The sequence below is a fragment of the Gekko japonicus genome, unplaced genomic scaffold (genome assembly GCF_001447785.1).
Source record: "Gekko japonicus isolate JY-2015 unplaced genomic scaffold, Gekko_japonicus_V1.1 scaffold1379, whole genome shotgun sequence".
NCBI lineage: Eukaryota > Metazoa > Chordata > Lepidosauria > Squamata > Gekkonidae > Gekko > Gekko japonicus.
In genome coordinates, this window is record NW_015163644.1 from 201,745 (window position 1) to 228,724 (window position 26,980).

The following is a 26,980-nucleotide window of genomic DNA, read 5'->3' on the forward strand; positions in this document are numbered from 1 at the left end:
TGTTCCCTCAAGTGCCACTCAAACCACATTCTGATACATCCGTGCAGTTTCCAGTATTCATTTGGTAAAGATACAGCGATGAAGCTATGCAGTCTGGCATCAGACTTTTGACTCTCCCCTCCATGTGTGGATTAGGGCTCTATAAGACAGGCATTCAAAGGAACCTGGAGTAAGAAAAACCCTGTGGGTTTTTTTTTACAAGTGATGACCACCACTGTTGCGCATCATGTTTATTGATACAATTTCAATCATTTAAAAAAGCATAAAACAATTTACATTATATATTAAAATTCTATTTACTTTGTACAGCATCATGATATAATTCCACTTCCAGTGGAACACCACACACAGTGTAGGTTCTTTTCCAGAGAATCCTCTATATCCCAAAGAGTTAGAATATTCTCCTCAGTGGTAACTATCCTCTATAAAATGGATTAAAAACTCCATTTTGGACCTGGTATTCTCCAGCAAAGCCAGGACTGCTTCAACATGCAACGTCATACAGCTTTTGTCAACTACTGAGAAGCTGCACTAGGGTTTTCAGACATTTTAAGTGATAGACATCCTGCTGGCTTTCTTGATTCTGTAGAACAGCTAAAACAGAGGGAAACACATTAACTCTTAACAAAGGGAAAGGATGATAAACAGAAGACACCACTTCCTCTACAAACAGAGCCACAACTCCTTAATAAGTCAATGTCACTTTTTCTAACCTTCGATACATTTGTAAAAAGCATCAGGAACAAAGTGTCGTTAAGTCTTTAGCTTCACTAAGCTTTCTAGAACAAAGTTTCTATAATCAATGGTCTGAAGCAATTTGATTTAATAAATGCTAGAAAACAAATTTGAGCAAGTGAGAAAAAACTGGCCCTTTGATCAAACTCTAGCCCAGTTAATATTCTCTGTCTCACTAGTTCATTTTTTGCTCCCTCTGGATGTGGATTTGCACATGGGATGTGCCATATCCCTAGGGCTCAAGCCAACATATAACAGAGTTACCTTCGCAATATAGAAAGTAAAGACAAGCCCAATGCATTCTCCTTTACTGTTAAACACACATTAGAAAATTATGGGGAAATTCAAAGTATCTTGCACACTTTTTCACATGGCCAGCTCGAAGGGGTCACTTTGTTCCACACCTAACCTACTGTCAGCATGGAAGGCACTCTGCAAATTTCTTAACTCACCAAAGCTGAATGATGAGCTGAGCACACGACAGGGCACATTAAGTGAGATTCTGGCCCATGTTCAAATCCTAACTTAAAAGTAATTAACTCTAGCCAGAAAGTTTTACTCTATGCCAAGCTTGAGAGATGGATTTAACCCATATCTTGCCATGCACAGAAGATTAATCAGGCCTCAGAAGTAATTCCCCTGGCTCATATAGCCTGGTTCTTTGGAATACATTGGGTTTGATTGTGTCCATTTGAAAGCTGTGTGAAGACAAGCTACAGCAAGCAGAAGAGTGTATTCCATTGTTTGCAGTGAATAAAAACTACAAAAGCAATTTTGCAAGGAACTCAAATGGACATTGTGTATATGATTGCCTCCCCAACCTCAGCCCTTCTACACTGGTATATTGGCTATTTCTCGCCAAAAACCTGAAAGCACCCCTGCATCAGGCCCGAAGAAGTCTCCAAAATCAGCCTATCACAACCTTCTGGTAAGAGGGAAAGACGTTTTCACCAGGCTGTCCCAAACAGAAGTTTGTTTTCCCAAGAAAGGTGTGGCAGCACCCACCTGGATCTGGGTGTTTAACCCCATTCCTAGAAGAAAGGAGGATGCAAACCACACAGGCCCTGAGACACAATAAAGTATAAAACCAGCTAAAGGCAAGGGTGAGCAGAATCCTCTTCACCACCTAGCAGGATTCTCCAATTCAATTATATCAGCCAGCCTAGGCAGGTATATATGGCGGCAAGGCTGTATATGAATGGAATACAATGAAGTACTTCTGAGTTTCCCTCATGTGAGCTTAGTAAACATGACTACCACATCCAAGAACTCACTTCCTCTCTCTCTCTGTCCCTCACCTGTGGGAAAAATCTCATTTGCACTGAGACTGGGCCCATTTTGGCCCTTGACAGTTAGGTGCCGTGGGCTTTTAGGAGAAGAAGTAGAATATACATTTTATAAATATGCTATAAGGAAGAAATCGGAATGAGGAATAAACATCATTTCAGAATCTCTAGTTACATGGTTCATAAATACTGGCATAGGATATTTCTAGAATAAAGAATACTCCTGTCACAATGCTCAGAAAAAGAATCCTTTTGGTTCTTAGCCTGAAGCTTGACATGGTCATGACTGACCAACAAGTATCTTATGGGGGGAGGGGGAAAACTTAACAAACTAGCTATGGCTTAGATCCAAACAGCCTTTGCCAATGATCAAATAAGAGAGAAGGATGTCCTTCTAACAATTATGCTGAGGATCATGGGACCTTCATGGACAAAAACTTAGTAAGGAGATGATTTAGGTAGGATGGAGTGAAAACTTAGTTTCATCCAACACCATGTCTTTTCTCAAAAAAAAGTAAGCAACATGGGTGGCCGGGGGGGGGGGGGGGGAAAAACAGCATAAACACTTTTAATCAGCACCCAATATAAAAAAAATAAGGTTTTCCCTTAGAGGATTTCTTTTTTCCAAAAGCACATGTGTATTTCAAAATGCTGCACAGTGCTTATGAAGTTTTATGTTTGTTAACTAAAACGTAATTAGCAATGTTGTATTTTATTGGTATCTTCAAAGAACAATTAGACTGTTAGGTTCTAGTCCTTAGAGACGGAAACTAAACTTTCCCATTAAAAACATACTTTTCTTTACTGAAGCATAAGTTTCATCTATTCTTCTCTTTATTGATGGATTCTTCAAAGTCACTTTTGCCTGTAACACAAATAAAGAATAACCCAATGACTCTATTAATTCCCATGTGCTGATGCTCTTAAAATCATTCCTTCCTGCAGTTATATATTGGCAGCAAGCCACAAGACTATGACAGTCAGAAACTTAAGAATGCAACACGTGATGATACCACTGTGAGTAGTACAGATACTGGAGGGGAGGGGGAGATCAATGAAATAAAGCAATAAAGAGGCACAATCTCCCAGAACTCAGTGTAATAGAAAGCACGCTTTTGAATCTTAAGATGCCTTATGAGAGAGACTCCTGCACGCTTTCCCCCGAATACACAACACTAGAACAAGTATATCCAGCCATGCAAAACACACAGTACAGGATAATTTATTATGCTGCCATTCACTAGCAATTTACTTGATGCATTATTAGTTTCCCAAGTGCCCAAAAAGAAGCAGACAGTAAAAGAAGAATAGAGGTGGGTTCCCCCCCACACACAAATGCACCATAACCTGTTTTCATTTTGATTAATAATAAGAACCTCATCTACTGCTACCAGATTCAGACCAGAAATCTGGCCATGAGGGAGTATCTAAGAAAAAAGTATAAAGAAGAAAGAGAACCTTGGCTGAGTTTTCAATGATCTCTGCGATAGCTGATAGGTAAGAAAGTTTTTTTGGTGGGGGCGGGTGGGTATGGGATAGCAATGGTAGTAGAACGCTCCATCCTTGCTCATCCATCTGAGCTGAGGTTTTAATTGGCATGAAATAGTGGCTAATGATATGTAACAGATGTTTCCTATGAGATTGTCAACCTGGATCTTTTCCATCTTGCACTTACAGCAGGGAATCCGCCTATTGTTTAAGCAATGACACAAACATTCTAACCTCTCAGGAGAAAAAGCTGCCAGCAACAACAGGTTCACAGCCCAGCTTCTGGGAGAAAGCTGCAGCTGTCAGTTTGGTTCAGATTAAATTATCACATAGGCCATATGGAAGAAGGTGATGGGTGGGCAGGATTAAGGATCAGAAACTAATTGGCAAGAGACTTCAGAAAGTAGGGGAACTGAAGCTTAGATAGCTGAGAGCTATGGTGGCCAAAGGAAAGGGATACAGAAGGCGATGGAATGAGGCGCATGGAACAAAGAGCAAGGAAATACAGAACTACTGGCTCGAAGAGGCCTAGAATTCCACCTCCATCATCACTGCAGTGTTAGGGTTGGGCAGCCCTAAGCTCCCAGTAGAAACCAAGAGGCAGTGGGCATGGGCAACTGAATGACATATATTGACTTGGACTCACCAGCTAGATATTTGGCTGCAAGTTTCTGGTTCTGTATTAATTAACACAGTGGTGTTTGAGTATGCTAATGGCGGGGTGTGATGGATAAACAGTAAAGGAACAAATTTGCAGAGCTTCTGTACAAAAATGGTAGAGCAGATCTTCAAAATGGATTTTTGCGATACACTAACCTTCTGGTAATTGTGAAGCAAAGCCCAAAGTGCAGATGCCCCTATTCTTTGGGCCATAGGGCTACCACTTTCCAGGCAAGCAGACAGCACCGCAATGACTTTATCTAAGGGGGAAAAAACAAAAGACCACATGTGTACATAACAAAGTCCATGATATCAGAAACTCTGCTTCTTGAATGCACTCCTGTGGGTAATTTATCTTCCCCCTCCCACATCATATAAATATTATGGCAGTACAGAACTTGCAAAATTTAATCTGAATTAACCTTTAATGCCCAGAAATTACAGGCATCTTACTTTTATAGGCAAAATATACCTCACTGATAACTGTACGCTAGTAATGAGACACAAAACTTGCAGAACAGAGATGGTTAGAATACTGGTCGTACTAAATGCAATATGAACCTCCAAAGCATAAGAGGTACAGAGTTAATAGCCCATTATTTTTCATTTCTTTTCCAGCTTGGTCTCCGAAAAGTTCCTCTAGGATGCCATTGTGCTTAGACTCTCCTGATCATCTTGTTCAATACAGCAAATCGATTGTGCTCCCGCAGATGGTTAAATAGTTATAGTTTAGGAAAGGTGTCAAAGAACTGCAGTAACTGGGGGTAAAAACTGTTAGGAGTTCATATGTTCTCTCTAGTCTTCAACATCCATGAATCTATTTGATTAAACTACACTATTATAGAGTATGCAGGTACTTGAAGAAGCGGAACAAAACTGGGTCTGACTTCCAGGAAAACCTAGAAAGCCTCAATAAAATGCTTTTCCCAATAAGGCAACAACATCTTCAGATTTCAAAACAAAGCCTCTTAAAACTTATTAGCAGAAGGCCCGTTAAAGACGGGTAGCATGGGGAGGAATTTGAAATTGCCAACACTCCATGGCAACTTCCTTCACAGTACACTTGAGAAGCTGGCTAGGGCTGATCCTGCTTTGGGAGATCACGTAAGAATAGACCTCACAATTCCTTTTTTATTGGTCTTCAACCGTTCCATACCAAGGACCAACTGCATACAGGACCCACATAACAGGAAGTCATATGAAATCAGTCATATGACAGGAAAAGGGGAGCTAGAGTTGTGATTGCAGTTTCAAAGCTAAGGTCACTGGCAGCAGACCAAAAGAACTGGAGACACAAAACACAAGCCAAACACCTAGAGGTATACCTTGGTGAGGAACGAGGTGAGATTCACAGCATGAAGGCACCTCCTCCTCTATTGTTTGACATTGCCATATCACTCTGCTGCTCTTCTCAGCATGCAAAAAGACAGTAGGCCTGGCAAAGCAGAAGAAACCTGGCAGCTGTGTAGGGGGGAGGAACCAGCTCATGAGACCAATTTGAAGATCTTGACCTCTGAATTGAGGACTACTGCTCTAAGCAGATTATGGGATGTGCAGATGATTATGGCTGTGTGTTGTTTTGAATACATCTCATCTTTCTCCAGAAGCCTGCCAATGTGAAAAGAGCTTAGGTAACTCTTAATATAAAATTAAAGTGCATTCAAGAATGGACTAAACTGAAAGGGTGTTCACAGAATAACTGGTGTGCAAGAATCCTCTAGCTAATGACATTACTGTTGCTTACAGGCACTTGAGGCTATAGACGTCTCAACTACTCAGCTTCCTTGGCAGTGCACAGTTTCTTAAGGCAAAAGAGAAGACAAATTCTCAGTGTGTCACAACCTTAAGTCTGAGCCAACCAACAACCAACCATTCCTTAGCCCACTAATACCTGAGCTCAGACAAGTATGTTTGGAAATGCATGGAAAAGCAGGATTCCTCACTTTTGTGTGCTCTGGTCTCAGAACTGTTAGCAAGTATACGTAGAAGGCTGCTGTAAAATCTTTGGAAAAACATTTTGAGCCAGTGGTTCTCATACTGTAGATCAGGACTCCAAAGTGGACCATGACTCCATCACAGGTGGTTCATGAAACCAGGAGGGAGGAAGAAGGTGGAAAGGGATAGAAGGTGGTTTTGGGAGCTTTAATGATAAATCTGGCTTTGACTCTGCATAATGTTACCAAGGCCATTTCACACAGCTTTTTGCTGAGTAACGCTATATATTTACAATTGCTAAACCTGAAAAATGAAATACAAACATGCCCTGTGTTAATTGACGTGAAATTTCTGTGTTTTATGCCAAGGAGAATTTCTTTAGAAGTGGGTCCCACTTCAAAAGGCTTGAGAACTTCTGCTTTAAACTGAACTTCCTCGGGTCCTGTAAAGAACTAAATATATTATAATACCTCGTCAATGTTGTTTCCCCCTCTGAGATATTTTTGTCGGTTCTATATTCATAATTTTCAAAAATGTATAATTTAAGTTTGTGATACTCATGTATGTTAAATAAAATCTAATCATTAATGGTTGTTATACAATCAACAATGTACTAATAGTGAAGTTTTTATGGTCAGCAACCCACATTTCAATCAAATAGCAATGTTAGACCATGACAACTAACTAGACAAAGCAATCAATACCCACCATTAGCAAGTATCTTGGCTTTGTTGGCTGGGCTAAAGCAAATGTTGTGCAGAATCAGGAGGACCATATATGGATTACTTTTGTGTTTGTACTTGGTCATCTCTGTAAGTTGATCTAAGCTTCCATTCATCTTCACAATAATTTGCTGCCCATCTTCTCCAAATGATAAGTTCAACAGGAGTTTCAACCAAGCAACAGCAGGAATACCAAGGCTTTTATTTCCTCCCTTTGGCAATGGTAATGACAAGAAGTTCTGTAGAAAGTTATTCTGGAATAGGAGAGGAGGAAAATATACCCTATTAGTAAGCAACACCTTTCCATAATCCTTCCATGAAACAAGTTTCTTGATACAAATTAACTTGATTAAACAAAACAGAACTATTGTCCTGAAGGGTTTTTTAAAAAATCTTTTAGCTCCTGTGTTATCTGTCAAAATACAGCAACGATTCTTTCTTTCAATATAGTGTTTCAATCTGAGCTCAGTTGATACCCTTGGCTTACAGAAACTGCATATTTTGTTTGCTAAAAGTCTTTGTTTGCTAAACATCTTTCTGTGTTATACCTCTGAGGATGCCAGTCACAGCTGCTGGAGAAACGTCAGGTCTTACAATGCCAAGACCATGGCCATACAGCCCAGAAGATCTACAACTAATGAACTCCGGCCGTGAAATCCTTCGACAACATAAAATGATAAAAGTTCCAAAAATAAAAATGATAAAAATTCAACACCAATGCTTACATTCCAGCAGCATCACTCACACACATTTTTATCAGGACCAACCAAAATTTCACAACACACTGTGCAAGCTTTCACGTTGCATAGAACTCTTCATCAGGTTGGATGGTCTATAAAAAACCAAACCTCTTGACATTAAAAAGAGGACAGATGAAGGGGAAAAAGACATTTCAGTGCATGATGGAACAACCCATCGTCCTCTGCCAGTCTCTTTGAGAATATAAAAGTGAGCAATTTAACTACAAGGGAATGTAGCCATTTCTCCCATCTGTTTTGTACCCAAGTAATCCCATTAAGTCTGCAATATATTCTGTACTCCATTTTAGGTTCTAGAAGCTACAGAGAGGGGTACTTCCATTGAGCCCTGAAGCATCTTTTTTTGAATAAGAGGAAAACGTCTCGGCATCTTGAAAGTTTGCACATACTGTTTGGTGATATTTTGATGGATTACAATAAAAAGACATTACACAGCTTTTTGTTGTTACCATAATTCCTTAAAAAAAATTATAAGCCCCCGGAGGGGATTTTCTGTTTTTATACTACAAAAACTACCAAGAAAAAATAGGGACAGGGGAACTACAATTAGGGAGAAAGGAAAGGCAACCCACACTAAACTAAAAACCCAAGGTTAGGAGATCATTCCCTGTTAAACTACCGTTAGTTAAAAAAAAGGCTGTTAAACAATATACTTTATAAGGACCTGTCTTTCTAAGCTTATATGTTAGTTTGTTGCTTGTTATGAGAAGATTTCCCGAGCATCTCCTCCAACTCGCTTCATAAAGGTAATTTCCAGAGTCCTTCCGCCTTTACATCTATACTAAAACTCTCTAAAATCTTAATAGCTTCTTAGACGTTCACTCCAAATTCTGCAGCCCAGTCTTCCTCCATCCAAAGGGATAAAACCGCCAGTCTTAAGCCTCTTCCTCTCTGGTCTCGTCCTCGGGGCCCAGTGGCATCTCAAAGGTTTCTTGATTGTGAAGGGAAACTCCAGCTCTTTTTTCTCAGCAGGATTTAAGATGACACTTTCTAAGAACACTTGCAAGGAAGGAGTTAAATCCTTGTAAATCTTTCCTGTTTCTCTTGTGCTTTTTCTCCTTTTCTCATTGAAATCGCTGTTTAATTTAGTGTCCATCTCTTTTGCTTTGAAAGCCCTCAGTTCCAGTTTTTCTGCTATCGTTGCCAACTGGAGCTGCCGGGACACAAATTGTTAATTTATCTTGGCAAGCTGCTGGTTAATACCAGCAAGTTGCTCCAGAATCGGCTTAGTGGCTTCCACTACAAGTGCAATGACGTCTACTTCCCTTCTTCTCAGAGTCGTTTTCGCCATCTTTTTTGGAGTGCCTGCCATTTCAATGTTTTATTTTCAATAAAAACTCTTCCCGGCTCTGAAAGTCACATATGCTGTTTAAATGCTCATTGATATTTCCCACAACAGGCTTGCACGCTTGTAAATAAAGTCTTTCAGAAGTATCCTTTTACGGCTGTCTCTCTCTCTCCCCCTCTCCTCCTCCGTTTATGTAAATGCGTCAGAGTGGCACCCCTCTCCAATCGCTTAAGGGGTTTCAGGGGGGGATTTCGCTTCAAGTATCCGTTTACAATAGTTTCTCTCTCTCCCCCCTCCTCCGTTTATGTAAATGCATCTGAGAGGCGTCCCTCTATCAGCACGTTCCAATCGCTCAGAACGTTTTTTCTTTGGAGGGGGGAGGATTTTCTCTTCTGAAGACAAATCACTCATTTTAACTCGCAGTTCGCTCCTTAACTCACAGTTCATTGTTGGTCTTTATCTTGACCACGCTCTTAATCGCTCATCCACCAGATCTCCTGTGCTTGATCGGGTCAACATAGCTTGTGGCCTCACTAAGAGGACGCAGTCAGCGAGAGGGACCATCAGGGCGGAGGGGAGCCTCCATCTCCCTGCAGTTAGCAGGAAAAGAGGGTCACCCTCAAAAGCCCTATGGCTTGGGAGCTCCCCCGAACTCCCGTGGGGGTGCCGATCCAGCGGCACCTCTACCCCCCGCTGCTGTGCGGTGTGCCTTCCCAGAGAGCTGGGAAAGGCGTCCGCCATCGTTGTGCCGTAGACCCCGCCTTCAGGGTTTTTTTGACACTGTCAGATAAGGGATTTAAATAAGGACTAAGTCATTCACAATTTAACTGGAAAAATATCTCTTAGAAATGCAGTTGGAGAAGACAGTGTAGAAAGCAGCCTGTTTTCCTTCACCTGACAACTGGACATAAATTCTTTGCAGCCGATTTAAATCCATTGCATGCATTTCAGAAGAACTGAGCATCACTTTCATTAGTTTGCATAGCTGTTAGGCATATAATTGCTGTTTTTCAATTTGTATTTACTTATTTTTTACTATTTCACAATATACCAGAGGTTTAATGCTACTGTTCTTATTCTCTTTATGAACCTTTATGTCTAGGAAGTTTCTTTTTAGTGTTTGGCAAGATGACAGAGTTACTACCTCGATTGTTGAGGCTGCGATAGGATTAAGAATGTTCAGTTTCCAAGACTTAACATGTCCAATCGCAGTTGATGGTGAACAATACCAGTAGTTATCTCCACAGAAAGATGTACAATGCCAACACAAAGTTACCCAGACAAAAAGCAGAAAGCATCCACCCCTATTCCTGCTTGATAGCTAAGAGGAAGAATCTGCCTTTTCCCACCCGTTGCCTTTGGAAGAGAGGGAGAGATCACAAGCTCAGAGAGGAAAGAGAATTGTCCTAATGAGGAATGGCTTTGAGAAACTTTCTGACAGCACTCATTAGGCATACACAGGAAGTCCCTGTGCTACTCAAAGAATTATTGCATCAAAACAAACCAGTCATTTCTAGAGAAAAGCATACCCCACACATTTCATTTACAAGGTAACAATACTGACTGGGGGCAAGGGTTGAATATTAGGGAACTCAAACCCACCTTTCTGCAAAAGCAGCACTGACACAAGACAAAGTACACCAAAGGTGCATATCATTAATGTCTAAATGTACTAGAGCTGTATGTACAAATTATATGAATTATTCTGTTTTAAAGCACAGAACAGGGAGAACTGGTGATGTGACACAGAAACAGAAGTAGCTCAGGAAACTGAGCACATGATTGTTATGCTGAATGAACATTGAATTAGGTAACAAAAACATGCCTGTCTGGAGTATCAACATTTCCACCTGTATCTCTGCTCTCCTAAAAGACTGTCACCTACTAAAACTCATTTGCAATCAAGTGCCACAATCTTAGAGGCACTTCTAGAGCTCAAAATTTTTATAAGACAGCTATGCAGAGTAAGGAGATAGCAAAACAAAGAAAGAAAGGAGGGATGATTTACAAGATGACATAGATGATACAACTGATTTCAAAACAGAATGACTGGAGAGTATAAACAGCTTTGTTTCTAGCTACGATACCCAATTTCATCACAGATTTCGTTACATAGAAATTATCCTATCACATATATAGAACAGGAATTCTTCTACAAAGTGTTTTACAGTCTCTTGAAAGCTTTTAATATCTGGGCAGCTGATTGCCATCCTCATAAAATAGGACTGCCTTATATATTTTCCTTCTATATACATTAACACCAAACACTATTGCTTCAGCAGAACCCAATTTCCATTCAGTTATTAATGGGAAAGGGAGCACAGGAAGAAGAACTGACACTACTAAAACTGTAAGTAATATAGTTTAAAAATTCATAGAAATAAAACACAAGCTCTCCCTCATATCACATATCAATCATGTATTTTCATTACTACTGTCGTCATCATGCCTTTCATTTCCTTGCATCCAGTGGTCAAAAGTGTTGTGAGATGCCGTCTTACCATCCCATTTCCCTTTCAATGGACAATAACCATTCAGGAATGAATCAGGGTCACACCAGTATTATGAAAGGTCATTATGAAAATGGTTCTTGGTCAAAAATACCAGGTAAGGCTGGTTGAAAGAAGACTCTGCTTGGCTTGGGGCTTCAGTTGTTGGAAGAAGATGAATTGTTTCTGAGAAGGCTAAGGAATAGCCTGGGACCTATCCCATCCGGGCTCGTTCAGATGACAGTTGCTTTGGGGGCTTAAAGAGACAGGCACTGCAGAAGCTTCCTCTTCCTCCAAAAACCAAAGCCCAATATTCTATCCAAATATCTACATGCTTGTCTCAATTCCACCAATACGAAAAGAGGAAAATTGGCTCTTAAAATTCTTGACCCATCCTTGCAGTGAGGAAGTGCACATAAATGCACAACTAGAGTATCTGGAAACTTTTCTGAAATTATGCCAATATTAGGCATAGATCCTTGTTAATAATCAATAACACACTGTAGATATTTCAGATGATAAATATCTATATTAAAGTTTGTTATTAAGGAGTTTGTGTAGCAGTTATATACACTAAACATGGCGGGCTGGTTACTGTTTCACTAATGGCTGTGCAAGGAGTCTTCCACTGACCTCAGTAGAACAGCTTTTTGTGTCACTAAAAGAATCCTTGCACTGGAGGTAAATGCCCACATATACTAAATGGATCCATGGGATTAAGCTTGGTGAGCAACCCACATGCTAAACTGAGTTTGACCAAATTTGAAACAAAGCCATCCCACCTTATCCCCCCCCCTTCTTTTCAGCACTGACTGCATCATCATCTCACATTTTGATTCTAGAATTTAATATTGTCATTAGCCTAGCCCGGATTAAGGAATTTGAGTATCCTGAAGACTTTGTTTCATGCAAAAATGTGTTTTTTGCAATGTGTTTCATGCAAAAATTAGTCTTGAATTTTGTTCTAAAGTTCAGAAAAATACATGTGCCTACCTTCTGAAGTATGCCCTTGCAGTCATGAGCTACAACAAGGTTAGCCAGAAGATTAAAGGTCATCTGTTGAATTACGCTGTTTTCAGTTGGGGTTTGGGTTGCTAACTTCACAATGCTGTGCATTAGTGAATTTCCAGCAGCAGTTCTCTGGGCTGCCTGATGAGGAGATCAACCACTTGCTAGACAGAGGAGACTACAGCCTTAAAGAATGAAACAATACATCAGACATTGTTTCATTCAGGAGGGAAAAGCATTTTATATGGAAATTATTGATTCTGCTTTTATTCACAACACATGCTTGCAAGAAATTGTAAGTGCATGAGCAAAAATGGCAGGAAATCATTTTCTTTGTTCTTTATTGAAATTATCATAAATGTAAGAAAGAAATCTCATCTTTTTCAAGTAGGGGTGCTGTCGTGGACCAGCCTCAGCCTGAGGTGCAGCCAGATTCTGACTTGCTGCTTGAGCCCAGCATGGGTGAGGAACAGTCTGACTTGCAGCCTGACCGGTCTGACTGGCAACTGGAGCTCAGTGTAAAGACTCCTCAGAAGCCGAGCCTGAGTCCACTGTGGCGAAAGATGACTTCAGAGTAGCAGACACTCAGGGGTACCAGTCAAATAATACTGAGGTGGCTGAAGTCAGGGAGCAAGTACCTCCGGAGGCACTCACAACTCCCCCAGAAGAAGGGCTAAGATCAGAAGACAATTGCAGGAACGCAGATAGAGTAAAAGATTAATGGCTTGTCGACAGCTACAAGATGAGTCATTACAGAAGCCCTGCTAACCTGCCAGCTGCAGATAAAACTAATTAGGGAAAAGCTACGTAAAGCTGGGTGTAAGCTGTTGCCAACTTGTGAAAGCAACACGTCACTTCACAGTGAATCCTGCGACCACAACTGCTCTAATCCTATGACTGTTGGACTCGCGCGTGAATCCTGCGACCACAACTGCTCTAATCCTATGACTGGTGGACTGGCTTGACTCTGCTTTTGGACTCTCTCTGACTGTAACAACTGACCTTGGACTGTTTGGATGACGATGTGAACATTCCTTTGCCCTGCTCTTGCCTGCGTGACCTGGACTTGGAGCCTGTGAGACCCGCTGGGCTATGATAGGTGTGCATTCAACTTATACCAAGCCAAATTTGGCTATCCAAAAATGACAAACCCAAAAAATCCCAAAAATATTTGGGATTTTTTTGGGATCACCAGATACCTGAAGGTAAAGGTGAAATTTTGGGTGAACTTGCTGCTTCAAGTCCACTTGCGGCTCACAAAAGGCATTTAAAGGGACAGTGATCCCTTTAAATGCCCTTTTCATCCCTCTATTGGAAACAATGGAAGACGGGGGTGGCTCTGTTGGGCAGTCTAGTTTACACCAGGCTGTTCAATTGGCTCCACGGATTGCTCTGTTGGGCAGTCTGGTATAAACTGGGCTGCCCAGCAGAGCCTGTGGGGACAAATCTCCCCACAAGATCAGCTCCTGGGTGGACTCTGTTGGGCAGTCTGGTCTAAACTGGGCTGCCCCACAGAGCCCCAACTGAGCTTGAGAGGAGAAGGTTTGAATTGCACTGCAAAGAGGATCCAGCCCAGGATCGGCTGGGGTGGTGCGGAGCTCTCAGCTCCCACTGCCCCAGCTGATCTTATTTTTCTTTTTGGGTCCATTGGACCTGAAAAAATTCAGGAATCCCAAATATTTTCCAAATCCAGTTTCCATACCGGTATTGGACTTTGGGAATATTGGGAAATATCAATATTTTTCGGGTGCAGTATACCCTAGCCTGAAAAAATAATGGTTTGGGCTTTTTTGCACACAACTAATTTCAAGTCTGTGAAATGCACATTAATATCAGGTTCAGCTTACCAGAAAGGTATGAGATGTGTGCTTGTGTATAAGAATATTTATTTTCCTTAATGCTATACTTAAGAATTAACACATTCCATGAAAAAAGGCTGACAAAACATTAACTAAAAAGAAACAGAAAATGTCTTAAAATAACCTTAGCATTGTTACTATTTCTATTTCTTTCAAATTTCATCTTTTTATCATAACTTAAAAACAGAACAAAACAAAGCTATTCCTTTGTACAACGATTATTTGCAAGAAATCTGTCAGGATTAAGATAGCCATGGAGCACAGACCCACTCATGATACTTAAAGAGAACTTTCACGTTCAGGGGGAGTATACTGGATTCTATAAAACACCAGTGCAAATAATTTGTAGAGGCAGATTTTGTTCCAATATGTTCTAATATGCATTTCAGATAATGCATATATTACTTTATCAACAAAAATTTATTAGAGGTAATTATTTATGTCCACAAAGACACTTGACATAAGACATAAGGCATTAAGATCAGCTAACAACAAGTGTGGGAGATCTAGTTATATAAAGACCAGTATCTGAAAAAGTAGCCAAAGTTTGATTTCCTAAAGCTGTCACTAGGGATGGGGCATGAACCGTGAAAATACGGTTTGGTTTGTGGAACGCCTGATTCGCTAACCATGAACCATCACGAACTTTTAGCTGCCAAATAAACTGGTTTGATTCATAATGCAGTAGAATACCCCCCAGCATCCTAGAGACACTAAACTTGCAGGAGAGTTTCAGCTGACTCTCCTCTACCTGCCCTCCAAGTTTGGTGAGAATTGGAGGTGCCACCAGGAAACTGCTTTCTGCAGAAATGACAGGTGCAAGTTCAGGAGGTTTAGAAGAGTATAGAATGGACCTGTGCAAGCTAGAGACATCAAACTCACAGGGGACCTCCCTCTGATGCTCCTCTACATGCCCTCCAAGTTATGTGCAAATTGGACATAAGTTATGGCCAATTTATGGCCCCTCAAAGAAGATGCCCCCAAAGATGTGCTTTTGGGGAAAATGTAAGGTGCAGTTCAAAAATGCAAGCTACACACATCAAACACACAGGGAACCTATTGGTATTTCCAATGCTGGAGAATTCTGTCCCCCTGTTGCTTTGAAGTTGTTTTGAACATTTTGTTTGAGCAGAGACAGTCTGGAAATTTATCCATTCATGAACCACCACAAACTGCTTGAAAGTTCATGGAAAGTTTGTGCCAGTTGACTTGCCGCAAACTTCAGTTCTCAATCCATGGACCAGCCAAAATTTGACACAAACTTTAGTTTGTGAGCCGGTTTTTGCCCATCCCTAGCTGTTATACACTGTTACCGGTTACACGCTTAGAGAGTACAAATAAGTTAACTGCAACACACACAAATAAAATGGGAAGCTCAGACTTGCTATTAATTATATGTCTGTTCCTTTATCCTAGGTAAGATGCTTGCTTCTTGTGGCATGAAAGGATTATTTTCCCCCAATGAGCCAGTTTTGCAAGGAAAGGTCCATTCATGTGTCTAGCTTTGAGTAAATTAATTTCATTTCACATAATTCTAAAATGGTAGCAAATTAGGGCCACAGACATGGCTAGATCCAAACAGGTATTGTAGACATCACTAAGGGATTTGTTTTTGTTTCTTTAACTAAACAGCAGACATTTTCCCCCAACTCACACTGGGTGTCATGATAAATTACTTTTGAAAGTCTTTTCAGTTTAAAGAGAGATTTGCCAAGTGAAACATGCTGTTTGACAAGCACAAACCCTAGATCCACATGTAGACCTTTCCCATGTTTGCTCTTGGATCCAAGTTCATACATATTATATATTTTATATCATTAACTGTAGTGACATGTAAGGCAACTCAGAAGCTATACATATTGAGAAAAAGCCTACACAACTTTCTGCTATGCTATTTTTAAAATTAAAAACTCATTTGGATCCCATGACAACTAGCAATATTGAGGGTCTATATTCGTCACTCTTCCCATAAAGCTCTCATTATAGATACACCTTCACACATGTTATAAATAGAAATAAAACCATCAACCTCTTAGATACTAATTATAGGTTAATGTTAAGAGTTCTTCACCTGCAGGATGGAAAAAAGTCAGTGAATTTGTGCATTACAAACTGAGTGAGCTCACAAGCCAGCCACATGAGAGAGAACAATGGCAAACACTGCTGCACAGGGGGATATCACTTCCTTGATCTATATTCTCAGATGTTTGAAAGTTTCCAATCACTTTCTTTGCTGAAACAATGCAGAATGCTTTTGACTGGTATTCAGTAATTCAAGGTTTGATGTTGACAGGTGCTGGCAGACAGAGAACTTTGCGTTAACATTAGTTATCTGGTTCTCCATTCAGGTGCAGTCAACTGTGCATTCCTAAGAAATCTTATTACTGAAACAAACACTTTAACTCATTGACAGCAGATGACCGTAGATACAAAATAGCTACATTGTACTGTTATTACTATTTGGAACTTATGCCTTGAAATGCTGAGAAAAGCTGACTATATGCAAAACCTGAGGCACCTACTATCAGTGAATATGTGATAGATACCTTCATACATACTGTTCATGTAAGTTACTGTATCAGTTATAAGAAGCAGGTATATAGAGAATATAAAACAAATCTAGAATTTTCTTTTCTCATCGTGTTTCCACTGAGTGGACTATAGGAAGTAATGTCAGAAGCCCCTCTTTCACCTGAAGGATAGTTTGCAGTGTAGACACAAAGTAAATGCAGAGTTGTTTGCATCAGCGAATCATCCATTAAAAGCCATGGCCACATAGAGTGCAAAACAGAGATAAGGTGAGTTCCAAGGGCTGCTGCCTGCCAGACAGAAACAAGGAAAGGCATAACAAAACCGAAAAATTCAAGTTTCAGAAGTAATATTACAAGTAGAATTTAAAAAAACTGATAGCTAAGAACCAATAGTGGAATATGCTAATGAGGGGGGATTTCCCAGTCTTAAGTAGCACAACCTAAACTATGTATGGGATTTATAAAATGCATCCTATTATTGATCTAACTGTTCTGAGCCACCCAGCTCAAACTGAAGTCAGTCTAGATTAGTCAACATACCAAAACAAAACTCCAACTGACATTCACAGCCCCCCATCAAACATATCTCATTCAGATGGCTGATTTGAATAGAGTGGAGAGCGCCCAAAATGAACAAACTGGATCACTCCCAAAGAACCTCAAAGTAACTACTAATATGGATCTTTTGAAATTGCCTCCCCAAACCCTGTCAAATGTTGCATGACATCCCCACCCCCGTTTCTTACTTTGCAGCCTTCATTTCGAAAGAAACAGTTTCTTAGGAGCTGCATGACAAGCTTTAATTCTTTGCCGAGGTGATCATCCTAGTGGAACAAAAAGTGTAGTGTCAATATCGAAGCGGAATCTAGTTTATATGACATATACAGCTCTTCTTTGCTTCTGGACTTCTTTTACCACAGAGACACTCCAATTGTGCTTGACTACCCTGCCTTTCAAGATGCTGACATTCTGACTGTCTGTGAAAAAGATTATTGAATTTCAATAAGTCCATCCAACACAGAAACGTATTTCAGATCTGTCACACACAAAGGAACAGAGATACAATATAGGATCCATACGGGATGCTAGGTTTTCAATCACAGCAAATGCACCAGCTGACAATAAAAGGCTTTGGTTGGTCTCCAAAGAGCTGAGACAGGCAGGGGCATGGGGATGAACTCAGGTAAGGAAAACAAACATCGTCCTTGCCAGAGGTATAATAACAACAATAAGAAAAAAGAACACTGGGCCCTTGTTTTTAGTACAGACCTGAAACCATGCATAAGCATAAAAATCCCTATAACTACATTTAATTGCTAAATACTGTCTTTAAAAGACGAGTTCTACAGTCTGAAATGCTTCCCAGAAAGTATCTGCACATTCGTACAACTGGATTTCATTGCTCCGTATCCAGAGGTATGAAATGAATTGATTATGATGCGTCGAGTATTGAACATGCAAATATATAAACATGTATGAGCTATTAGGCAAAATGTTTTAGTATTTTTGACCATTGTAAGGGCTAGACTTAATCTTGGCAAATGCAAGCATCCTGATTGTCCCCTCCCCTCAGTATTTGAGTTCAAGTGGGGAAAAATGCCTTCAAAATGGTCTGGCTTTGCATTTGTAGGGAAGAAACTGTGGGTAGGAAAAGATTAAATACCTCCCCCTCCCACATATTCTCCCCAACAGATACCCTCTATGCCTAAGTTATAAAGCAATCATGAAGTTGAGACCTTGTGTTTAAAATTCCCATATCTCCCTATGGTTCAATATTCACTACTCATGAAAGTTAGAGCCTAAAGGCACAGAGAGAAACAGTACTTGTGTTAGAGAATGAACTTGATATGTTGCTATATTTATTGCTACACACAATGGACTGTGCACACACACACATAGGCTCAGAAAACTGTACATTTCAAGTCACCTGTTGTGATGCAACACATAGAAGGTGCCTGCACAAGCCTTACACGTGAATAAGGTTTAAGTTACACAGTTACCAGCCTGGTGAAGGAGCACACACCTCCATTATTGTGAGCAGTAAGAAATAACAGCTTTGAGAACAGATAGCCCCCATTGCAGATCTAGTTGTGATCACGTAGGACACATCCATGCTTTGTTCCTGCTTTGGTATTTCCTGCCAAATGGACATTTGGTTTACAATGAAATGGCCAGCTGCTATCAACACTTCAATGAAGCATCCTGATGCCAAGGTTTCACACCTGCCCAGATGTCTTCCTTGAGTAAGGTTTTAGATTTCAATATTGACCACTCCTTATAGGCAACCTCCCACTCCTATAGGCAACCAATAGGATTAGTTTTGGGACGGACTAATAGGTAGGTGGGTCCACAGGTTGGAACAGTTACCTCCCACCCAATGGACCACCTATAAAAGGTAGGGACCATTCACCTGGCCCTTCCTAGCTAGCATTCCCCGCAACAACCCCTGTCTGCTTTTTACTCCCCTTGAGTCCCACTTGCTATACCCAAACCCTTGCCTCTACTTTGATCTCTTGATCTGCAGTCAAGAGACCCACACGTGCTGGCTGGTTCTAGTCATGTGTTAACTTCCCTAGATTTCTATTTCTTCCCATCCATTCTTCATTGGAACAACCAACGCTGCGAAGACAGATAAGTATCACCCATCATCACGCCCACCTGCTAATGCAACTGTGCTTGTTTTAATACTGTATTTCTGAGGAACTTCATTGAATGTGTGAGTGCATCAGTATTGTTTGTGTGAGATTTATATTCTTTAAGTAAAGACATCTATTTTAACAACACCAGCCTCGACTCCTTCTCTGGTAACCCTTGGTGGGAACAGGACCTTGGTATACATTGGCAAGAACCCATTTATAAATTGCCAATTGCTGTAAATAAAGCAATTCTGCTAACACTTGTCATCTACCATTAATGCGTCACAATGAGACTTTACAAAGAGGCAAAATATATCCTAAGCACTGCATAAAACTCACAAATTACATTCAGGTAAGAAAATGGTTAAGCAGTTGACTAAAGCACAATACTGTGTCAACTAAACAACACAACAGTAATGCAATCAGTAAGCAGAACAGGTCACTGTGGGCTGACTGCACAGAGCATGAACAAATGAACAGACTGGTTCTACTGGCTCCACAAGAGGGAGTCAATGGCCAGCAGTATGTGTAGATACTATTACTGTAAACCTGCATCAGCCTATAATATAAACACCTTTCAGATATACACGGAATATTTTAAATTTGGGTATATATGTACACACTTTTAATGAATAGCTAGATCTGACTCCAATAGCACCTTAGAGACCAACAAGATTTCCAAGGTATAATTGAGAGTCAAGGCTCTTCATCAGCATTTATCAAAAGACATCTATTTATCCACTTTTGATCTCAGAACCTAAGCAGGATCAGCCTTGGTTAGTACTTGGCTGGGAGACCACCAAGGAAGTCTATGGTTGCTACACAGAGGCAGGTGACAAACCATCTCTAAACGTCCTTTGCTTTGAAAATGCTAAGAGGTTGCCATAGGCTGGCTGCAACTTGAAGGCGAGGGGGGAAATGGTACCTAGAACTACCATTTATCACCACTCAGCTAAATTTCTTTCCCAAGGCAATGGGAGAAAAAATAAAAAGAATGGGGGAAAGAATAAAAAGACATAATCTCAACTGAACAGAAATATAACAGAGTGTTGGCATAAAAATTAAACTGGCCAATGCTGAAGAGTTATTGAATGAACAGGGCCCCCCCCCCATCTACAGTGATAATTCCTAAGACAGGAAAATTCAAAGAATAACTGAAGCAAAACTGTTCAGTAGAGCTTGTATTTTTAAATGTAGCCCTTGCGGAGTTTATTCTTCACCTTTTTTCTCTGGACTGCTTTTCCAGGCCTCAAGGAATCTAGGTTCAGTTGTGCATGAACGCGCTTCATCTGCTCCAAGCAGCTTTCTACAAGGCTGGCTGTAATGAAAAATCTGCTCCATTAAAAATACCTGCACAATGCACAAGTGACTGCATCAGGTAAATCTATGTGTAACCTGTGAGTCACCTTTATGAAGTTCATATAACTAAAGCACTATTATTTAAATGAAGCAAGATGTGAAATAGCTAAATTAAAATCAAGCCACAAGGTTATATTCAAACCTCATTCAACTAAAGATACTACATCGTTAAATGTAAACAATTTCCATTGTCCAGTTAAAAAGACAGTGTTAACCCATTATTTCTTATATTTATATCTCACTTTTCTGGCAACCATTTCCCAATAAGCAGTCAAGAAGAAGCTCCAGATTTTCCTTGAAAACTCAAACTGTCACTTAGGCTACAAACAGCTCTAGACATCTTGCTTATCTCTTAAAATCAGTAACACAGAAATGTTTAGAAATTAAAAATGTCTGAATACAACATTATTTGATTTGGAAGATTCTCCACAAGTATTGTACTTTGAGTATCATAAAAGTTCAAGGGCATTCTAAAGGCACTGCTTTGCTAAAATCAGCACCCAAGTAACTGTAGTGGGTCTAGAGAGACAGGTGAGAGGAGATAAACGTACACTGTAAATGCTCGTGCATTGTAGACGGATCGTTCATATACAACAAGGAAAAAAACTTGGCATACATGACTCATGCTCTCACAGAACAGCATTGGTCAATTTGGGCCAGTATTACAGAACTTATATAGAATAGATGGGTGGTAAAACTATAGTCATCTGTTTAACTTTGAACCCAGTCACTCTAGCAAAGCATGTAACCATCAGTCTACAATCTGATGTTAGTTTGCCTCGTGTTTATGAGTTTTACAAATTACAAAAACTATGGCTTATAAGGGCTGAGGTAATGAGATCAGAGAGATCCAGGACTAAAGGACAGAAGCAGAAATGGGAGAAAAAGTGGGAGAGGACAGTGAACAGATGCATAGTATCAGGAGCATCAGTCTAACCTTCCCGCATGCGACTGCCAATCCCCTAACTTCTCAAACTTTTGGCCTTTTAAAATATTTTAGATCCTAATCACAGAACTTGTAGCTCATGTCTTGTTTGCCCTAGTGCTGGAAAACTAACTCCCCCCCCCTCCCATGACACACTTAAGAAACTAATTGAAAGTACAACACAATAGCTCACTGTGGCGTCCTCTCTTTAGGGAGGACTGGTTTTCCTTTTAAATGTGCTTATTGCTTTATTAAAATGGGTAGATTCGGCTGCCACCAGGAATTTAAGGATTTCTTTCTGGTAAAGTAACCCACGGTCTAGGCTTTTCAGGGATCTAAGTGGTCCTGAGGAAGGAATGGATTCAATTCTGGGATAACTTAAACAAAAGGTGATTTATTGAACTAAGAAGAAAATATGAGGTTGGTTATCCTGTAACTGTTTAGGATAAAGGGACTTATAAATATGTTGTTCAAATGTATCACACACACAGCCTTTTTTCCTTTACTTTTGTTTGTTTTGACACTCAGTTCGAACAGTAACAGGATTCACTCTTTCCGTTAGAGTCAGCCACTCTTTGAGATCTCACACAGAACTACATTAATCCTCACTGACTGAACACCAACTGAACAAATCCAACTGACTTACATAACTGACTACTGACACTCACACAGATCCACTACAAAAACTCCACCCACTCTCTCTCATCCTCCAATCACAGCACACTTGTCTCTCTCAATCACTCTACTCTGCATTCACTACACTGCAACCAAACATTTAAAGAGACACACACACTCTTAAAACAAGGAATCGTTACACTCACCTTCTAAAGCACACTTCTGAGCACTTTTACTGATGGCCAAAAGCGGAAGTAAAGCACTTGCAGCAATGCATTTCAAAATGTCTTTTGAGGATTTCCTTTCATAGTTCTACAAATAAATATGGCATTGGTCACACCACACGGAAAAGTCAAAACATATACTGGAGAAATCTCAGCATAAAATGGCTTCAGTTTTCTCATATATTGTTAGCAGTTCTGATTCCAACAATATACAAGTCTAGTTTTACCCCTATTAAACTAGGAAATTTAGGGACAATCTGGTATCACAGAGCAGTGACTCATGTATTAGAATACAGATAATACTAAATGCCTATAAAATTTGAAACATGCATGGGTGCCCTAAGGGTACATCATGGCAGGCAGGCAGAATTGTTGACATTCCCCAAGCATGCATAGCTTTTCATCAACTGTTTTTCATTGAGCAAGGATTTCTTCTAAGTTCAGCATCCCTGTAGGAAATATACAACTTAAAGGGAAGCATAGGAAGAGAAAGCATAATCAGCATGATTCTGCTTCCAACCGACACTTTAAGTTGTTCCCCTCTACTCCCCTCCCCAATTTCTAGGAACTGGAGGAATTAAAACAGCATCATAAACAGCCCTAGTCACCCTGGTGGATGATCTGCATTGGGAGATGAACAGAAGGAATGCAACTCTGATTTTCCTGGACCTCTCAGTGGCTTTCAATAAGCAGTCTCCAACCTTCCATTCTTGGACTAGGTGCTAGAGTGGGTGGTTGGTTCTTGTCTGCAGGGGCTCTTGGAGGAGACAGAATTTCTGGATCCATTTCAATCAGGCTTTCGGTCACGATTTTGAACAGAGACTGATTTGATTGCCTATGTTCCCTCTAAGCTCCACAGTGTTGTGAGCAAAAATTCTACCTTGTGAGTGAAAAAGCTAATAGTATTAAAGTTGTGAGCGAGTCTACCTTTGACTTCTGCGTAAATTAGTTTTTAGAAGATTATTTCCATAACGTTGTAAAAATCTCAGAATGAATTCCTTTAAACTATATTTTAAGAATAATTTAAACTTTATAAGAAAAAAAACAGAATCAAGTCAAATTTCATGATTACAGAAAATGTTGTCCTGTATGGGGGTGTACCAGGCCTCTGGAGAACAGGTCTCCCTGCCCCTTTCCCCTATATTGGTAGACCTGGCCTCCAGAGGACAGGTCTACCCACCCCTTTCCACTATATTGGTAGAGCTGGCCTTGGACCATCATCTTGTGCTGACCCTTAGAAAGCATACCAGTACTGGGGGGCGGGGGCTCTTGCAGTCTATTTTTTTTTTAAGTGAAATAAACAACCAGCGCTACAGGTCAAGTATAACAGAGGTAGAACAATCACTGTCAGAACCCTGCCTAACCTAATGAACAGGAAGTTGCTTAAATGTTATCAACCTGCCCGAACGACTTATTTGTTCAAATATTTATATCCCACTTTTCTTTGTGACTCCAGGCGGCTTACAAATCATATTGAAAAGCATAATAGGGGTGTGCAAAAACAACAACATTTTTTCCGGCTCCACTGTAGCCTATAGGGACCATTATAGTCAATAGGCCCCATAGACTATAATGGAGAATTGATCCGGGGATATCTGGGGCTTGGGGAAGGTGTTTTTTGAGGTAGAGGCACGAAATTTGTCACCTAGTTGCTGGTGCCTCTCCTCACCCCCCCCCAATTCAAAAAGATTGGACCAGGAGGTCCAATTCTATGGGCCCCAGAAGGAGGTGCCCCCATTCTCCATTATTTCCAATGTTTCTTTGAAATCCTATGTGGGCTTGGGACCAGGGCATCTGGCCTGGGAATTAAGATCACAGGGAGAAGCCCTAATGACTGACTCCATCAATGAAAGAAGCTTGTCTGATGGTCACACAAGAGAGGACATTTTCAGTGGCAGCGCCACAGTTATGAACAACCTCCCCATGGAGGTGTGCCTGGCCCCCTCACTTTTGATCTTTAGAAGAAAGGTTTATTCATGACAGCTTTGATTAGTTTTTCTATCTACTGGCAGTTTTATTGTATTGATTTTAACTAGTGATTTTTATGTGTGCTGTTATTATTTACATTGTTTAAGTCACACTGAGTTCTTGTAAACTAGAAAGGCAGCTAATAAATGTTTTAAATAAGGAAAATAATATAATATCATCAATCATCATATCCTTCTGGACTGCCTTTCCAGGATGGGACTAGGAGGCACCATTTTGTGGTAGTTCTGTTCGTACCTGGAGAGTAAGTTTTGCAAGGTGATACTGCAGGATGCCTGCTCAGCCCCTTAACCTGTGGGGTCCCACAAGGTTCCATCTTATCCCCTATCACCTTCAAGAGCTACATGAAATTGTTGGGTGAGGTCATATGGAGATTGAGGCTCCCGGCGACCCGGCAACGCCACTGGTCGCTGGGGGCTGTTTTGCCGCCCTGAGGAAGGCGGGCAGCAACAGAGCCACGACGCCTCGCGTCGTGACATGGGCGGGGGGCAGAGCCGGCTTAGATAACTGCCGGGCTCCGCTCCCGCCAGAGGAGAGTTGCTCCGACATGCTTGTCTGGAGAGGAGTACACCTCTTAGGGTATGCTCCTCTCTGCAAGTTGGAAGGCTTCAGGGGTAGGCGCTCCTAGGTGGCGACCAGTTTGCTGGGCTGCTGGTCATGAGCCAGACCGATGGCTCTGGACCAAAGCTGGCTGATTCGCCCGAGAAAAGGCAAGGAGGTTAGTCAGGGGAGTGACACCTGCCTTGCCTGTTCCGTGCTCGCTTAGCTGGTCCCTTGCCGCAATGTTATGTTAAATAGTTAATAAAGTGGCCCTTGTTTACTTCCAAACTGTTGTCTGTCTGTTATTCCGCCTGGGGGGGCAAATGGGCTGAGTTGTCACCAATATGCTTATGATGCTCAGCTCTATTTCGTACTTCCAGCCAATTCCAGGAAGGCTGTAGAACCCTGAACTAGTGCCTGGAGACAGTTTTGGAATGGATGTGGGCTAATAAACTGAAGTTTAATCTCAACCGGACGAAAATGCTACTGGTGGACAGAAGATTTGATCTGGGATTTATGGTGTCACTTGTTCTGGACGGGGCTGCACTCCCCTTGAAGGAACAGGGTTTGGGGGTACTCTTGGACCCAAGCCTACTGCTGAATAAACAGGTGGCAGCTGTGGCCAGGTATGCAGTTTACCTGCTTCAACTGGTTACCCAGCTGCAGACCTTCCTGGGCAGAAAATACGTGTCCAATGTGGTGCATGGCCTGATAGCCCTAGAATAGATTACTGCAATGAGCTTTTCATGGGGCCAACCTTGAAAAGTGTTTGGAAACTTCAATTGGTGCAGAATCTTGCTGTCAGGATGTTTGGGGGGTTTTGGCCCCCCGAAGGGGATTTTTTAAATTTCATTTTCTAAAGACTACAAATCTACAACGAAAATGAGGGAAGGGAACTAAATTTAGGGATAAAGAAAAGAAAATTCACTACTATCTAAAATCCCAAGAGAGGAGATCCTCAAAATCTCTTAAGTACAAAGTCAGTTCTAAACTCGCTAACAATTTTTTGAACTTAGTCAGATCTACTATTACAACTTTTGAATCTTAAATTAACTGTTAAAAAGAAAAACCCCAAAGCATCTCATTACAATCGTCTCTTTTCAAAGGCACAATACAGAGTCCTTCAGCCTTCATTTCTTCTTATCCTTATAAGGACTTTTAGGAGCCGCTGCTCCCTTCTCTGACAGAGAGTCCTCTCCAGAAGACCCCGAGTCTAGCTCACCACTGGACTTACTGTCCTCTTTATCGCCTTTCTCTTGCTCACCCATCTGGATTTTCAAAAAGTCCCGTGCTTTGGAAACAAAGTCTATCTTTTCCTTTTTATCTTGAAGTTTGAAGGTTACTTCCTCTGGATACAGCCACCAATAGCTGATTGTGTTTGTTTGAAGAAAAAGGACTAAATCTTTGTATTTCTTTCTCCTTTGTCTTATTTCAAATGGGATGTCTTTCAGGATCCTGATGGTGCTGTCCCCAATTTTCAAGGTTGTCCCCGTTGTCACACTCAGGATAGTATCCCTCACATGTCTCTTTGAGAATCTCATTACTATTTCCCCAGGCAGATTATTCTTTTTTATATATACGGAATATGACCTGTAGGCCACATCCATTTCGCTCATCAAGTACTCCACAGTCAAATCTGTCACTGGGGCTAATGCTTCACTCAGCATTTGCTTCAGATTCTCACCTTTAGATTCAGGGACACCCTGGAATCGGAGAACCAAGTTTGCCTTCTCCATTTGCAGCTGTAAAAGTTGTTCCTCTGTGGAGACTTGCTTCATTTCCAGTTTTTGTACCTCTTTCTTCACCTTTTGAGTAGTGGCGTCCACTTCTTTCACCTTCTCAGCTGTTTGCTCTGTAATTTTAAGGGTCTAATTGACTTGTGCTTGCTGGGTGGTGATACATTTGGTCATTGTAGACAACTGTTCCTTGACGTTAG

The 26,980-nt window shown here is 40.9% G+C and overlaps 1 protein-coding gene across 1 annotated transcript in view; it reads right to left on the reverse strand.

Annotated features, from left to right (window-relative positions):
• Window positions 1-511: 511 nt before the first annotated feature.
• The window catches only part of RTTN (rotatin), a 143,398-nt gene continuing 116,929 nt past the window's right edge, over window positions 512-26,980 (reverse strand). The window contains 9 exon segments of the mRNA XM_015407629.1: window positions 512-594; window positions 2,817-2,886; window positions 4,326-4,429; window positions 6,813-7,080; window positions 12,355-12,554; window positions 16,921-17,047; window positions 17,506-17,583; window positions 20,616-20,713; window positions 22,501-22,606. Coding sequence (XP_015263115.1) covers window positions 512-594; window positions 2,817-2,886; window positions 4,326-4,429; window positions 6,813-7,080; window positions 12,355-12,554; window positions 16,921-17,047; window positions 17,506-17,583; window positions 20,616-20,713; window positions 22,501-22,606 — 1,134 coding nt within the window.